The 18,247-nt window shown below is 43.5% G+C and overlaps 1 protein-coding gene across 1 annotated transcript; it reads left to right on the forward strand.

The window, feature by feature from the left end:
* The first annotated feature begins 8,119 nt into the window (after window positions 1–8,119).
* On the forward strand, window positions 8,120–15,769 carry c25h22orf39 (chromosome 25 C22orf39 homolog). The gene is made up of 3 exons (XM_078421341.1): window positions 8,120–8,189; window positions 13,322–13,489; window positions 15,358–15,769. The coding sequence occupies exons 1-3, from the start codon at window positions 8,166–8,168 to the stop codon at window positions 15,478–15,480; spliced, it is 315 nt and encodes a 104-aa protein (XP_078277467.1). The 5' UTR covers window positions 8,120–8,165; the 3' UTR covers window positions 15,481–15,769.
* The last annotated feature ends 2,478 nt before the right edge of the window (window positions 15,770–18,247 follow it).

Here is an 18,247-nt window from a genome sequence, read left to right on the forward strand (position 1 = left end):
TCCAGTGGCAGACGGATTTCTTCTTCCTCCAAGGGGTGTTCCTTGAACTGTCGCATTTCCATAAATTACAAAATTTCATGAGATATTTCAGTAATTCATGATGTTTCGCTTTTTGGAATGTAATAAGCACACGAAAGACAGCGTGAATGAATGCTCTCTCTTTTTCACCTAGGTTCCAACATTGATGAATCACTCATACATGTTCGTTATTTGAAATTCAGAGTTCTATATCTTTTCGCATATTATTGATTCTACTTGGTATATTTCACTTCCTGCATTCAGAAAAGCAAAAATGGCATTAAAACTCTCAACTACTACCATAATTTGTTGAATACATTCCAATTTTCCGACAACTACTGTAATTCATATTCATTGCAGGATATAGCTCATTGAACAAGATTTAAAAATCCTATGAGCAACGAATAGTTTACAATACTTTGCTTCTAAACATATTTTAAATATTACCGCATCAAATTAAACAAATAGGATTTTTAATGAAAAGCATGATTAATGTGTTTTGTAATGAGAATGAATTGGGGAGAATCATGAAGTCACAGTGTGATCAAGGGCCTGTCCCACTTAGGCGATTTTAAGGCGACTGCCGGCGACAAGGCTGTCGCCGCACGTTCGCAGGGGTGTCGCGGGCATGATCGTGAGGAGTCTTCAATGAGTCGTAGCGAATCTCCGTGCGTCACTGAAAAAGTCCTGTCCGAAATGTTTTGGCGACAGCTAGCTTGTCGCCAAGTATCGTAGCTTGTTGTGGGCGCTGTCGCATGCTGTCCCCAGGTTTGATAGGTTGTCGCCGGTACTGAGGACGGATGAATTTCATTGTCCAACTACCAACGTCAACCGGAGATAGGTACCGGGATCAGGAGAAGACAAGGTCCGACAGGAAGACAAGGTCCGACAGGAATTGTAGCAGCAGCAGCAGCAAGCAGCAGTAGCAGCAGCAGCAGTAGCAAGCAGCAGCAAGCAGCACCAAGCTGTGTTGCTTGGGAAGTAGTGTGTGGGGATTGTGTGGGGATAGTAAGGAGTAAGACCTGTGTGATCTCCCGGACTAGTTTCGATCGCCTAGCTTGGGGTCGGAGAGGAATTTCCCGGATTTTTTCCCAAATTGGCCTGGGTTTTTTATCCGGTTTTTCGCCTCTCCCAGGAGATCACTCAGTTCTTTTGGGTGGGCGGTTGGAGCGGTTGGAGTAGCGGCAGGGCGGTAGGTTTAGTAACCGAGCGCGGGGCTTTGTTTGGAGAGTATGACTGCCAGGGCAGTTTTTTGTTCTGGGTGTCGGATGTGGGGAATCTGGGAGTCTGATAGTCTTCCAGACATCCACATCTGCGCCAGGTGTGACGAGATGGGGCTCCTAAGGGACCGTATTAGGAACCTGGAGCGGCAGATTGATGACCTCCGTCTGATCAGGGAGAGTGAGGAGGTTATAGATAGGAGTTACAGAGAGGTGGTCACTCCTAGACCACGGGAGGTAGACAAGTGGGTCACTGTTAGGGGGGCAAGGAACTGAGGCAGGGACTAGGGAGTACCCCGGTGGCTGTACCCCTTGGAAATAAGTACTCCTGTTTAAGTACTGTTGGGGGGGACAGCCTACCTGGGGGCAACGACGGTGCCCGGGCCTCTGGCAAGGAGTCCGGCCCTGGTGCTCAGAAGGGTAGGGAAAGGAAGAGGAGAGCAGTAGTAATAGGGGACTCTATAGTGAGGGGGTCGGATAGGCGTTTCTGTGGACGCAGTCGGGAGACCCGGATGGTGGTTTGCCTCCCTGGTGCCGGTGTCCGGGATGTGTCTGAGCGTGTCCAGGATATCCTGAAAGGGGAGGGAGAGGAGCCAGAGGTCGTGGTACATATAGGTACCAACAATATAGGTAGGATAAGGGAAGAGGTCCTGAAAGGAGAATTCAGGGGGCTAGGAAGAGAGTTAAAAAAAAGGACTTCCAAAGTAATAATCTCAGGCTTACTGCCTGTGCCACGCGATAGTGAGAATAGGAATGGAGTGAGGTGGAGGATAAATACGTGGCTGAGGAACTGGTGCAGGGAGCAGGGTTTCAAGTTTCTGGATCATTGGGACCTCTTCTGGGGGAAGTATGACCTGTACAAAAAGGACGGGTTGCATCTGAACCCGAGGGTAACCAATATCCTGGCGGGGAGATTTGCTAAAATAACTGCGGAGACTTTAAACTAGTACGGTTGGGGGGAGGGACTCAAACACAGATAGCTAATAGGCAGTGTGTGAGGCAGGAGGCAGAAAAGGGAAACACTCAGACCCAATATGTAGGAGAGAAAGAAGGGAAAATAAATAAACTGAGAATAAGAAATGATGGGTCCCTTAAATGTGTATATTTTAATGCTAGGAGCATTGTAAGAAAGGTGGATGAGCTTAGAGCCTGGATTGACATCTGGAAGTATAATGTTGTGGCGATCAGTGAAACATGGTTGCAGGAGGGTTGCGATTGGCAATTAAATATTCCAGGATTTCATTGTTTCAGATGTGATAGAATCGGAGGGGCAAGAGGTGGGGGTGTTGCATTGCTTGTCAGGGAGGATATCACAGCAGTGCTTTGGCAGGACAGACTAGAAGGCTCGATTAAGGAGGCTGTTTGGGTGGAACTCAGAAATGAGAAAGGTTTAGCAACACTTATAGGGGTGTATTATAGACCGCCAAATAGGGAACGAGAATTGGAAGAACAAATATGTAAGGAGATAGCAGATATTAGTAGTAAGCACAGAGTGGTGATTGTGGGTGATTTCAATTTTCCGTATATAGACTGGGAATCACATTCTGTTAAAGGGCTGGATGGTTTGGAGTTTGTAAAATGTGTGCAGGATAGTTTTTTGCAGCAATACGTAGAGGTGCCTACCAGAGAAGGGGCAGTGTTGGACCTCCTGTTAGGAAATGAGATGGGTCAGGTGACGGAGGTATGTGTTGAGGAGCACTTTGGGTCTAGTGATCATAATGCCATTAGTTTCAATATCATTATGGAGAAGGTCAAATCTGGACCAAGGGTTGAGATTTTGGTTTGGAGAAAGGCTAATTTTGAGGAGATGAGAAAGGATTTAAAATGAGTGAAATGGAAATTGTTGTTTTATGAAAAGGATATAATAGAGAAATGGAGGATATTTAAAGGTGAAATTTTGAGAGTACAGAGTCTTTATGTCCCTGTTCGGTGGAAAGGAAAGAATAATAATTTGAAAGAGCCGTGGTTTTCCAGGGAAATTGGACACTTGATTCGGAAAAAGAGGGAGATATACAATAAATATAAGCGGCAGGGAGTAAATGAGGTTCTTGAGGAATATAAAGAATGTAAAAGGAATCTTAAAAAGGAAATTAGAAAAGCGAAAAAAAGATATGAGGCTGCTTTGGCAAGTAATGTAAAAGTAAACCCCAAGGGGTTCTACAGATATGTCAATAGCAAAAGGATAGTGAGGGATAAAATTGGTCCATTAGAGAGTCAGAGTGGACAGCTATGTGCTGAGCCGGAAGAAATGGCGGAGATATTAAACAATTTCTTTTCTTCGGTATTTACCGAGGAGAAGGATATTGAATTATGTGAGGTAAGCGAAACAAGTAGAGTAGTGATGGAAATTAGGAGGATTAAAGAAGAGGAGGTACGGACACTTTTGAAGAATATAAAAGTGGATAAGTCTCCAGGTCCTGATAGGATATTCCCTAGGACATTGAGGGAAGTTAGTGCAGAAATAGCAGGGGCTATGACGGAAATATTTCAAACGTCATTAGAAACAGGGATGGTGCCGGAAGATTGGCGCATTGCGCATGTTGTGCCTTTGTTTAAAAAAGGTTCTAAAAGTAAACCTAGCAATTATAGACCTATTAGTTTGACGTCTGTGGTGGGAAAATTAATGGAAAAGATACTTAGGGACAATATATATAATTATTTGGATAATCAAGGCCTGATTAGAAACAGTCAACATGGATTTGTGCCTGGAAGGTCATGTTTGACTAATCTTCTTGAATTTTTTGAAGAGGTTACCAGGGAAATTGATAAGGGCAAGGCTGTGGATGTTGTCTATATGGACTTCAGTAAGGCATTTGACAAGGTTCCACATGGAAGGTTGATTAAGAAGGTTAAATCGTTGGGTATTAATAGTGAGGTTGCAAGATGGATTCAACAATGGCTGAATGGGAGATACCAGAGGGTAACGGTTGACAATTGTATGTCAGGTTGGAGGCCAGTGTCTAGTGGAGTGCCCCAAGGATCTGTGTTGGGTCCACTGTTGTTTGTCATTGACATTAATGATCTGGATGATGGTGTGGCAAATTGGATTAGTAAATATGCAGATGATACTAAGATAGGTGGAGTAGTTGATAGTGAGGTAGATTTTCAAAGTCTACAGAGAGACTTGGGCCTTTTGGAAGGGTGGGCTGAAAGATGGCAGATGGAGTTTAATGCTGATAAGTGTGAGGTGCTGCATTTTGGTAGGACAAATCAAAATAGGACGTACAGGGTAAATGGTAGGGAATTGAGGAATGCAGTGGAACAGAGGGATCTGGGAATAACTGTGCATTGTTCCCTGAAGGTGGAATCTCATGTGGATAGGGTGGTGAAGAAGGCGTTTGGTATGCTTGCCTTTATAAATCAGAGCATCGAGTATAGAAGTTGGGATGTAATGTTGAAATTGTACAGGGCATTGGTGAGGCCGAATCTGGAGTATGGTGTGCAGTTCTGGTCGCCAAATTATAGGAAGGATGTCGACAAAATGGAGAGGGTACAGAGGAGATTTACTAGAATGTTGCCTGGGTTTCAGCACTTAGGCTACAGAGAGAGGTTGAACAGGTTGGGTCTTTATTCTTTGGAGCGTAGAAGGTTGAGGGGGGACTTGATAGAGGTTTTTAAAATTTTGAGAGGGACGGACAGAGTTGACGTGGGTAGGCTTTTCCCTTTGAGAGTGGGGAAGATTCCAACAAGGGGACATAGCTTCAGAATTGAGGGACAAAGGTTTAAGGGTAACATGAGGGGGAACTTCTTTACTCAGAGGGTTGTGGCTGTATGGAATGGGCTTCCGGTGGAAGTGGTGGAGGCTGGCTCGATTTTATTATTTAAGAGTAAATTGGATAGGTATATGGATAGGAGGGGATTAGAGGGTTATGGTCTGAGTGCAGGTAGATGAGACTAGGTCAGGGAGAATGGTCGGCGTGGACTGGTAGGGCCGGACAGGCCTGTTTCCATGCTGTAGTTGTTATATGTTATATGTTATATGAATTGTCAAAACCCATTTTGACAGCTGGCTGAAGTGCAGTTGCAACAGCCAGCTGTGGAATGGGGCGGAGACCGCGATGCTGTCTCTACTCCGTTATAATTGAACAAGTTGCAGTTTAGTGACACCAGTAATTGGTCGATTTTAAACAATAGAGCGATTATTATCGAATGCTTAAACTACATAAACTTGCTTTCAGTCACTAACTATTTGGTCAAATTATTCTGTTCCGGTATCCTGATAAACTGCCGACCGTACAGTAACGGCAGTCGAGTGATGGTGTGACAGTGTAAACACCCGCAGAGTGGCTTCTTTTGTGGTTTAACAATTAGTATTTAGGATAGCAGAGAGTTGTCTCTGGTCAGGGACCTTAGTACATTCACCCTGCCTTAAGATGCTGATTTAAACCGAAAATAGACACTAAAAGCTGGAGCAACTCATCTTTCATTCATTTGTTCCTTACTAACTAACGTCCAGGGATCTCTCGTTTCCCCTCTCCCCTGACTCTCAGTCTGAAGAAAGGGTCTCGACCCCAAACGTCACCCATTTCTTCTCTCCAGAGATGCTGCATGTCCCGCTGAGTTACTCCAGCTTTTTAGTGTCTATTTTCTTCGACCTGACTGCAGCAGGTTACAAGGAATCGGATCTCCCAACAGTGGATAAGTCAAATATGTTTTACACCGGGGAGGCTGATACAAAGACAGTGGGGAAAACAGTATTGGCAGTCGGATTCTCGCTGTCTTTCGGAAAAGTCCCGGACGTCACGTTAAAACCAGATTCTAAGTCTCCCACGGGAACGCATTGGTTCTGCTGGGGGTTCACTGAAAAACCTTTGTGGCAGATGCATTTAGAAGCACGTAATACTAAAATTAAGAAAAGGCATTTGAAGATACCAGAAGACAGTTTTGTTTAACGAATTTATTTACCGTCAGGACATTTGACAGGTAAATTTGGAGGTGACAGTTTGACGGTCAGGTAAGCGTGGGAATTTCGCGATGTTTCCGAAAACGATGTAATCTCTTAGCCAGGGGCTAGTTTCACAAAAAAAGTAACTAGTATCGACCTGACTCGGCATTGTCGTGGTCATTGTCGTAGACATTGTCGTAGGGTACAAAAAATTTCGGCGATCTGCTTCGACTTTGACAGTCGCCGGCAATCGCCTTAAAAATCGCGTAACTGGATCAGGCCCTTTTTATAATCAAAACCTACTCTGAAAGTTGCTAATTTGTTGCAAAATACCAAAACTGTTATTCAGTTCTTCCACTGTTCTTTTCTGCTATCTTAAACCTATCAGATTTAGCATTCTCTAATCCTGTGCCAACCCTGTTTAATAAATCAGCCTTAACCATTCAGTTCTTCGTTATAGAAACATTGATTGAAAAGAGATAGCTTCAGTGGCCGATGGACTTTTCCAATCCATGGCAATACTATTAATTTTAGCCAATACATCCCACTGAAGACATTAACAGGATTTTTGTTTTGCCAGTTACTCACACTTCTTTGCATGTTCAAATTAAGGGGCAATTAATTATTCCAGGAGAATGTTTTTAATAATGTTGAACATTTCGTTAAAGAGCCTGACCCATCCCTCCAGCAGTCACAGTTGCTGCACGGTTCTCTGCCTAACAAATCTCCACTGAATTGTCCAAGACTGGGACTCCAGTCACCAAAGTGGTTTTGGAACCCGCTCAAAAGTGGCCAGAAATGCAGATGAAACCCGCAAGGCGAGATGTGATTCCCAGCTGAATGTCAGAAACAAGTTCATGACTGAAGAAAGACACCTGACAGAAGGGGTAGTGGTACTTACGGTAGGAACTTGCCATGGACGTGGCTGAAAGAGCAACAGCCCGTTATGAATGGCAGTACTTTTGCTAGCTAAATTACCCCTTCCAAGCGTGAATACAAACATTGTCTTTATCAAAAATATAATGTTCCCGCTTTGCCAATAGAGGTATTCTTGACTCCTGCCTGAAACCAACTTGCAGGGAACAATGTATGTTTGTGAATTTTATCTTTTGTTTTTTGATTAATCATTGTGCAACATTTTCTTCTCAGATTCTCAGAATATATTCCAGATGCATACATTAGAAGATATATCTATTTCCCCTAAAAGGGTTATTGGGTCCAGACTATTTCAGAAAACATCCGAGACCAGAAATTACTGTTGATTCAACTAATGCATTAAGACGTGTGATCTTAAGATATTCTGCCTTCGTCCACACCAAGTTCAATTTTAACCAGCTTTAAATAAATGGATTTATGTCCCAATTAAAACGATGGACAAATGAATGCCATGCAGATGCACTGTCTGTCATCTAAGATGCCACCAACAATATCCATCTTATAATGTACAGAGGAGAAAACATGAAGCTGTTAACTCAATAAATTGATCACATTATGACTGCTACTGACTTTCTATTGATGTGGGTGAATTTGGAAAAATACACAAGAAGGAAAATGGAATTCTGCGTTATTTATTATAAACTAGGAGATGAAGATGGGCACAAATAAATATTTTCCTCAAAATGCACTGCTAACTAACCATCATTCCACGAACACGTGAAAGGTTCCAAGTAATGTGATAAAAGGATTAAAATGCAGCATTGTCAGTATGGTCCTAATGAAGCAGATGGGTGACGTTTCGGGTCGGAACCCTTGTTCAAGCAGTGTTTTTCCCCAGAGATGCTGCCTTTTCCCGCTGCGTTACTCCAGCATTTTGCGTCTATTTTCGGATCAGCTGGTAACCTTCCCGCCGCAATCCCCGCGCAGACTCCGCCCACTCTGGCAGGCGATTGGCTAGATCCAGTCATGAATATGCAAGTAATGTAAATGACAGGCCAATGAGCGACGTCTCGGCGTGGAGGCGGGACCTCTCTCGGACGTGTGACGCCGCGGCGTGCTGTGATTGACAGACCGCGGTGGGAGAGGTGCAGGCGGGAAGGGCGACGATGGCGAGTGTTGATCTGTGGAGGGTAAGTGTGGGCCCGGCTCCCGACTGCGGGAGGTTGCAGTACCAACTCCAGGGGTCACACTGCCGCGGGCGGAGCACTGATACTCGTGTCACGTGGTCTGGCACCTCCATGATCACAGAATATGACATCAGAGACAGGCCACTCTGATGGAAACACCAAATGCTGGAGTCACTCAACGGGACAGGCGGCATCTCTGGAGAGAAGGAATGGGTGACGATTCGGGTCTGGTGAAAACATTGATCTGTTTTGGGTTTCAACAAAATGCTGGAGAAACACTGCAGGTCAGGCAGCATCTCTGGAGAAAAACATGGATAGGTGACGTTCCGTATCGGGAATAGACGCAAAATGCTGGAGTGGCGCAGCCAGCATGTCTGGATAGAAGGGTCTCGACCCGAAACGTCACCCATTCCTTCTCTCCCGAGATGCTGCCTGACCTGCTGAGTTACTCCAGCATTTTGTGAATAAATCTGGATAGAAGGAATGGGTGACGTTTCGGGTCGAGACCCTTCTTCAAGTTGAGAGTCAGTGGGAGAGAAAACACCTTTTTTTTTCAAGTGATGTTTACTTGGTGGCGCAGATTAACTAAGTGATATTGATAATGGTGCAGATCTCCCCGTGTTTAGGCCAACACACGAGAATGGAAACAGGAAATGTTGGAAATATGCTGCTCGTCAGGCTGAACTTCATCCAGCATCCTCACTTTTACTTCAGATTTTCACGAGCTGCAGTTTATTGATTTTCGACTGCAGAATTTGCTGTGCATGTCGTTCAGGCTGCATTAAATGGCTGGAACTTCCGGCCGTTGAGCTACCTGTGATAGACAATAGACAATAGATGCAGGAGTAGGCCATTCAGCCCTTTGAGCCAGCACCGCCATTCAATGCGATCATGGCTGATCACTCTCAATCAGTACCCCGTTCCTGCCTTCTCCCCATACCCCCTCACTCCGCTATCCTTAAGAGCTCTATCCAGCTCTCTCTTGAAAGCATCCAACGAACTGGCCTCCACTGCCTTCTGAGGCAGAGAATTCCACACCTTCACCACTCTCTGACTGAAAAAGTTCTTCCTCATCTCCGTTCTAAATGGCCTACCCCTTATTCTTAAACTGTGGCCCCTTGTTCTGGACTCCCCCAACATTGGGAACATGTTTCCTGCCTCTAATGTGTCCAATCCCCTAATTATCTTATATGTTTCAATAAGATCCCCCCTCATCCTTCTAAATTCCAGTGTATACAAGCCTAATTGCTCCAGCCTTTCAACATACGACAGTCCCGCCATTCCGGGAATTAACCTAGTGAACCTACGCTGCACGCCCTCAATAGCAAGAATATCCTTCCTCAAATTTGGAGACCAAAACTGCACACAGTACTCCAGGTGCGGTCTCACCAGGGCCCGGTACAACTGTAGAAGGACCTCTTTGCTCCTATACTCAACTCCTCTTGTTACGAAGGCCAACTTTACATTGGCTTTCTTCACTGCCTGCTGTACCTGCATGCTTCCTTTCAGTGACTGATGCACTAGGACACCCAGATCTCGTTGAACATCCCCTCTTCCTAACTTGACACCATTCAGATAATAATCTGCCTTTCTATTCTTACTTCCAAAGTGAATAACCTCACACTTATCTACATTAAACTGCATCTGCCATGTATCCGCCCACTCACACAACCTGTCCAAGTCACCCTGCAGCCTTATTGCATCTTCCTCACAATTCACACTACCCCCCAGCTTAGTATCATCTGCAAATTTGCTAATGGTACTTTTAATCCCTTCATCTAAGTCATTAATGTATATCGTAAATAGCTGGGGTCCCAGCACCGAACCTTGCGGTACCCCACTGGTCACTGCCTGCCATTCCGAAAGGGACCCATTTATCCCCACTCTTTGCTTTCTGTCTGTCAACCAATTTTCTATCCATGTCAGTACCCTACCCCCAATACCATGTGCTCTAATTTTGCCCACTAATCTCCTATGTGGGACCTTGTCGAAGGCTTTCTGAAAGTCGAGGTACACCATATCCACCGACTCTCCCCTGTCAATTTTCCAAGTTACATCCTCAAAAAATTCCAGTAGATTTGTCAAGCATGATTTCCCCTTCGTAAATCAATGCTGACTCGGAATGATCCTGTTACTGCTATCCAAATGCTCAGCAATTTCGTCTTTTATAATTGACTCCAACATCTTCCCCACCACTGATGTCAAACTAACTGGTCTATAATTACCCGTTTTCTCTCTCCCTCCTTTCTTAAAAAGTGGGATAACATTTGCTATCCTCCAATCCACAGGAACTGATCCTGAATCTATAGAACATTGAAAAATGATCTCCAATGCTTCCACTATTTCTAGAGCCACCTCCTTAAGTACCCTGGGATGCAGACCATCAGGCCCTGGGGATTTATCAGCCTTCAGTCCCATCAGTCTACCCAAAACCATTTCCTGCCTAATGTGGATTTCCTTCAGTTCCTCCATCACCCTAGGATCTCCGGCCCCTAGAACATTTGGGAGATTGTGTGTATCTTCCTCAGTGAAGACAGATCCAAAGTAACGGTTTAACTCGTCTGCCATTTCTTTGTTCCCCATAATAAATTCCCCTGCTTCTGTCTTCAAGGCACCCACATTTACCTTGACTATTTTTTTCCTCTTCACGTACCTTAAAAAACTTTTGCTATCCTCCTTTATATTATTGGCTAGTTTACCCTCGTACCTCATCTTTTCTCCCCGTATTGCCTTTTTAGTTAACTTTTGTTGCTCTTTAAAAGAGTCCCAATCCTCTGTCTTCCCACTCTTCTTTGCTATGTTATACTTCCTCTCCTTAACTTTTATGCTGTCCTTGACTTCCCTTGTCAGCCACAGGTGTCTCTTACTCCCCTTAGAGTCTCTCCGCCTCTTTGGGATAAATTGATCCTGCAACCTCTGCATTATTCCCAGGAATACCTGCCATTGCTGTTCTACCGTCTTCCCTGCTAGGGCCTCCTTCCAGTCAATTTTGGCCAGCTCCCGCCTCATGCCTCTGTAATCCCCTTTGCTATACTGTAATACTGACACTTCCGATTTTCCCTTCTGCCTTTCCATTTGCAGAGTAAAACTTATCATGTTGTGATCACTGCCTCCTAATGGCTCCTTTACCTCTAGTCCCCTTATCAGATCAGGATCATTACACAACACTAAATCCAGAATTGCCTTCTCCCTGGTAGGCTCCAGTACAAGCTGTTCTAAGAATCCATCTTGAAGGCACTCTACAAACTCTCTTTCCTGGGGTCCATTTCCAACCTGATTTTCCCAGTCTACCTGCATGTTGAAATCTCCCATAACCACCGTAGCATTACATTTGTGACACGCCAATTTTATCTCCTGATTCAACTTGCACCCTATGTCGAGGCTACTGTTTGGGGGCCTATAGATAACTCCCATTAGGGTCTTTTTACCCTTACAATTCCTCATTTCTATCCATACTGATTCAACATCTCCTGATTCTATGTCACCCCTTGCAAGGGAATGAATATCATTCCTTACCAGCAGAGCAACCCCACCCCCTCTGCCCACCTGTCTGTCTTTTCTATACGTTGTGTACCCCTGAATATTCAGTTCCCAGCCCTGGTCCTCTTGTAGCCATGTCTCAGTGATCCCTACAACATCATACTTGCCCATGACTAATTGAGCCTCAAGCTCATCCACTTTATTTATTATACTACGCGCATTTAAGTACAACACTTTAACTTCTGTATTTACCTCCCCTCTCACATCGGTCACAAATGGCCCTGCCCTTAATCTCTTTTCCCCTCTAGAACTTCTGTTCCCATTCTTCCGAGAGTCTTCTGCAATATCTCCTGTATTCCCTTTAACCTCATCTTCATATTCACAATTTGTTAACCCCTCCCCCCCACTACTTAGTTTAAAGCCACAGGTGTCGCCAGTTTGCTCGATAAATGGCCTCACTTTCTTTTCTAACAGTTTGACGTTTTGCGTGTATTTAGCTTGCTCCAAGCAATGCCTTTATATTCAAACCTGCCTACAAAACAGTTGGAGAAACCCTGACTGGTGAGTGATCCATGCGTTAAAGCTTAGCTGTCTGGCAAACTCTGCCTCGTTGATTTCGTAACTGCCCTGGCTGGCTGTCAGAAGCATTTTAAACACTTAAAATTTTATAGTTTTTAATTAATTGAAATCATTAAAAATAATTAACCATTTAAACAGTTTTAATATAAACATTTCAAATGCTGGAAAATATTTATTACTTACTTATTCCCTCCATTAAAATAATGGGTCTGCTTTTTCCTGCACCAGATTTAAACTGTGTAAGTGCAGACTAATTGCAGGGAAATCACACTCTGCCGCTGGATTCAACAGTGGCGGTGCAGTTGGCAATATCCCAGCAAAGAGCCATCTGCAAGTTCTGCCTTTCAGCTTATGCGCAGGAGACCCACAGTGTTGATAATTACAGGACAAATGGAGAAATGTTGGTGTGGAATTGCTAGCATTTATCATGATTGTCTTGGACCAATATGTTTACAAAAATCAACTGCGTATTTAATAAATCTCATGATGTGGCATTACTTGGATGCCTTTTTAGATGTATTAAATAATTCACTGCATGTGCTAAGAATAGTCCATCCACATGGTGTGCATTCTCAGTACAATCCTGTAGGCACAAAGCCAATAAAGCTTTGGTTCTATTGAAATATTATATTGGCATATGTGGTAGTCTTCTATTCTGGCAGTCTCAGCATTGTGCATCTTAGATCAGACCGTGCACAGGAGTGCTGAACCCCAGAAGCCTAGATTCCTACCAGAGGAACAAAGGCATGGGATCATCACTACTTCCAAGTAACATATCAATTTGTTGGAAATATTTTTGTGTCTTTAGTGTGATTCTGTAATCATCGTTGCCAATTAACAGTACTGTGGAAACTTCTTCACCACAAAATGCAGCAGTGTCGCAAGTCGGCACAATACAGCCACCTCACTTAGGAGTGGGCACTGAATGATGGTTATGGCTGATGCTCATTTCTGGGCTTAAATAATAAAAGGGTCAAACAGTACTATGCAGGATTCTTACTCTCTGATAAGATATTTTTTAGAACATTTGTCTTCTGTCAGCTGGCTCTAACACGGCATTGACAATCATGTTACAGCCTCCTCGGATGTGTGATGATTATTGGAGTGAATGGAAGCATTGTCGGAGTCTGAGGAATCGCTTCCATCATTACTACACCTATGGAGAGTTCCCCTCATGTAAGCAGTGGAAAACAGATTACAAAAATTGCAGGGAATGGGAAAAATATAAGTCTGGAGAAACTAAGGTGAGAATTCTGAAGAAAACATGTTAAATGCTAAATGGTACACTTATTTTTCTCAGGATTATTTCTGGTGAAAGCTTGGGCAGCACAGTGTGCAGCAGTAGACCTACTGCCTCACAGTGCCAGGGACCCAGGATCGATCCTGACCTTGGGTGCTGTCTTTGTGACGTTTGCACATTTTCCTTGTGACTTTGTGGATTTTTTCCCAGTGCTCCAGTTTCCTCCCACATCCTAAAGACCTGCGGATATGCAGGTTAATTGGTCTCTGTAAATTGCCCCTAGTGTGTAGTGTGATAGCTAATGTGAACGGGTGATTAATGGTCAAATGGTCATCGTGGACACTAGGTAATTAGAGACATACAGAACCTTTTTGCTAGTGTGGAAATGTCAAAGACTAGAGGACATAGATTAAAGTTGAGAGGGGGGATGTTTAAAGGAGACAGAGATTGCTATGTTTTGATGGGTCAGGGTAGTGGTGAATAACAATGGCAGGTAGATGGAGTTGAGGTAAGTTTTGATCCAACGTGTTGATTGGGATAGAACAGGGGGGTGAGAGAGCTGGAGAATACAAAGTTAAATCTCAAATGATTTTAGCGACTTTGGAGATTCTCACTCCAGACAAAGTTGTGATAAAATATTTTTTAATGCAATTGATGGTGGAAAGATTGTTCAAATTCTCATAAAACAATGCTGATTCAGTATTATGAACCAGCATTCTCTTATGACAATGTGAACATCTTCATTTTTTATACTTATTACCATCAATTGCATTTAAAAGAAAGTTCTATTAACATACCTTAACGCTGGCTATCCAAATATATATATATATTTAGATACAATAGAATCCCCAAAATCTGCTATCCCACTGTTTGAAACCCCAGATTTTTGGTATTTGGTTCCACAAGTGATGCTTCCCATGCATCCTCTCCATTCGCATGGGTCTTAGTTCCTGCTCTCGCTTTAACTTGACCAGGCCCAGTAACATGAAGTCCTTTAAACCTTCTGGGTTCATTGTAAAAATTATTATAATGAAGTAGGGCGGCATGGTGGCGCAGCAGGAGAGTGATGCCTTACAGCGCTGGAGACCCGGGTTCGATCCTGACAATGGGTGTATGTTCTCCCCATGGGTTTTCTTCGAAATCTTTGGTTTCCTCCCACACTCTAAAGTACAGGTTTGTAGGTTAATTGGCTTGATATAAGGGAAAATTGTCCCTAGTGTGTATAGGATAGTGTTAATGTGCGGGGACCACTGGTTTGTGCGGACTCGGTGGGCCGAAGGGCCTGTTTCCGTGCTGTATGTCTAAAATTAAAACTGAAAAAGTGTTATGCCTTTTAAATACAGCAAATTTAAAATGTGTAGAGGTATTATTATGAATAACACTCAATCATCTCAAATCTGAGTTTGGTAGGATTGTCGCAAAATAATTTAACTGATTAAATAAACGTATGTTTCTCTTAATAACAACAATTAGCCATGATTGGGCTGTTCCCAAATCGCTAGTGTGCTGAATATCTTAATTTGAACTGTGAAACAAGTTTGGGATACAGTTGGCTTATGCAATTGGATGGAGGGCAAGAAATATCAGCACAGTTCTTGCTCCTAATTGCTCACTTCAACCTATACTTGGCTTGCTTGAGCTTGGACAATGGGTGAGCATTGCTCAATAACCTGCAGTCACCCAGTATTAACACACACACACGTTTTGGGGGCAATTGCTGGAAAGCAAAAGGTATCCCAGCCCTGAATCTCATAATTTCTATATTAAGCTTCCTGGAAGAGTATTTCTTCCATGCAAGACAAAAGCTTTCGCAGCAGCTTCTGGTTGAAATTTAACATGGCTCTAATTGTTAGTTTGTTTTTAATTTTACAGGAAGCTTTACGTGATAGTGAGAAGAAAAGGTTAGAAGAACAAAAGAGGCATCCAATATGGGAGATGAGGAAAAATCCACCAGCTGAATGGCACCTTCCCCTATGTGATGGAAAAGAGAAATAGTGGAAATTACCTGCTCCTGGAGATAAACTGTCATATTGTTGGATAACAGTCCACAACTTTTGTTATGTGGATTCTTTATAAAATGGAATTTCGGCTAATCCAACGCAAAACATCTCAGGTTCTTAATAGCATCTGAAAATCTGGATTCACTTTTGGAATTTGATGCAACCTTCATCTTGACTCAAACTGATGTGCGATTGCTAGATGTAGGAAGTGATTTTAAGGTAATTTTGCCTTAAGATCCGTATTCAATAATAAAAAAACTCAGCCTACTCATTTATCTGAGTTTCATGTTCTTGGAATGCTTTTGTTATATTGGCAGTTGCAGAAACACTGAATGATGAGGCACACAAACCAACTTAAAGTGTTGAATATGAATGAAAGCCACCATGAGATATCAACTATACTTCCTTGCACTCTACCCCCTGCAAGGACTCCATTCCATTTTATTTTCGTTGTATTTGATCCATTAAAGAGACTTTCCACATAGGTGCCTCCAAAACACTTTCCTTCTTTCTGAATCGTGGCTTCCCCATTATAATGGCTGAAGAACACTTGACTGCATCTGTTTCTGTCCACTTCTTGGCTCTGAGACTCTCTCCTGAACAGAGTGGTTCCCCTTGCCCTCATTTTCCAGCCCATCTGCTTCTACATTTAACTGTTCATCTTTCACAATTTCCACTAACATAAAGTTCCCACCTGTGGATACATCTTCCTAACCTGCTCCTTTCAACATTTTGAATTGAGTGTTTTCTTTGACTCCCAAGATCCACATTTCGATCACCACCATTACCCCATCTTAAGCTAAGTTCCCAGGCAACTACCAGAAATGCAACTCGTGCCCTTTTATGGTTTTCCCGTCCTACTGTCAAAGGACCAAAACAATCCTACCAAATGAAGCAGCAATTCACTTAATCACTAAATCTAATTTATTGCATTTGGTGTTTCAATGTGATTTCCTCTGCATTCGAGAAACCAAACTCAGATTGGGTAACTGCAATGTGGAGTACATGTGTTGACCGTGCAGAGGCAACTCAGAGCTTCCTGGTGCCTGCCATTTTAATTCTCAATTTTCACCAATTGTCTGTGGCCTCTTGCAAAGTTACAATGGTGCTCAATGCAAGTTTAAGGGACAGCACCTCATCTTCCATTTAAGCACACTGTAGCCCTCCAGACACCCAACCCCTAGAATGTCAGATAGTTCACTTTGTCAGTATCAGAAAAGGCCATTTCTGCTGCAAGTTATCCAGCTGTGCTATGAGTTGTCTATTTTATCTCCACTAGTACAATCTGACTCCTGGACATGTCCTATAGCCCTGCATATCACACCTTTTCAATCTTTGTAGTTTGCCACTCATCTTATAGCATTTATTCTTTTTGATCTCTCTAACTGTCTCCATTGATCAGGCCACCGTTTCATTAACCCCTAGAGCAATTTAACTCTATCAAAGATATTCCCTTTGTACTAAATGCGTAATAAGGAACTGCAGATGGTTTAAACCGTAGACACAAAAAGCTGGAATAACTCAGCGGGACAGGCAGCATCTCTGGAGAGAAGGAATGGGTGACGTTTCGGGTCGTGACCCTTCTTCAGACTGGTTAAGGATAAGGGAAACGAGAGATATAGATGGTGATGTGGAGAGATAAAGAATAATGAATAGCCCAGTGGTATGAATGTTGATTTCTATCACTTCAGGTAGCCCCGGCATTTCCTCTCTCTCTCTCTCTATCTATCTCACCCCTACCCAAGTTGCACTAGCTTCTCATTTTCACCCTACAAACAGCTTACAATGGCCCATTTCCTTTATCATTGTTACTTTTTTGCATCTTTCATTCATTGTTCTTTATCTCTCCACATCACCCTCTATATTTCTCGTTTCCCCTTATCTCTAACCAGTCTGAAGGGTCTCGTCCCGAAACGACACCCATTCCTTCTCTTCAGAGATGCTGCCTGTCCCGCTGAGTTACTCCAGCTTTTTGTGTCTATCTTCCCTTTGTACTACATGTTCTACCCTCACCTTTCCTGCAGCTTAAAACCAATTTTTATTATTTTTATTTACACCTCCTCCAACCTCATCTATTGTATCCGCTGTTCCAGATGTCAACTTCTCTACATCGGCAAGACCAAGCGCAGGCTCGGCGATCGTTTCGCTCAACACCTCCGCTCAGTCCGTCTCAAACAACCTGATCTCCCGGTGACTCAGCCCTTCACCTCCCCCTCCCAGTCCCAATCTGAACTTTCTGACCTGGGCCTCCTCCATTGTCAGAGTGAGGCCCAGCGCAAATTGGAGGAACAGCACCTCATATTTTGCTTGGGCAGTTTACACCCCAGCGGTATGAAAATTGACTTCTCTAACTTCAGGTAGTCCCTGCTTCCCATCTCTACCCCCTCCCCTTCTCCCACTAGTCTTCCTGTGTCAGACTACATCCTATCTTTGTCCCGTCCCGTCCCCTTCCCTGACATCAGTCTGAAGGGTCTCGACCCGAAACGACACCCATTCCTTCTCTTCAGAAATGCTGCCTGTCCCGCTGAGTTACTCCAGCTTGTTGTGTCTATCTTCCCTTTGTACTACATGTTCTACCCTCTCACCTTTCCTGCAACTTAAAACCAATTTTTATTATTTTTATTTACACCTCCTCCAACCTCATCTATTGTATCTGCTGTTCCAGATGTCAACTTCTCTACATCGGCAAGACCAAGCGCAGGCTCGGCGATCGTTTCACTCAACACCTCCGCTCGCTCAGTCCGTCTCAAACAACCTGATCT

The sequence above is a fragment of the Rhinoraja longicauda genome, chromosome 25, assembly GCF_053455715.1.
Source record: "Rhinoraja longicauda isolate Sanriku21f chromosome 25, sRhiLon1.1, whole genome shotgun sequence".
Classification (NCBI taxonomy): domain Eukaryota; kingdom Metazoa; phylum Chordata; class Chondrichthyes; order Rajiformes; family Arhynchobatidae; genus Rhinoraja; species Rhinoraja longicauda.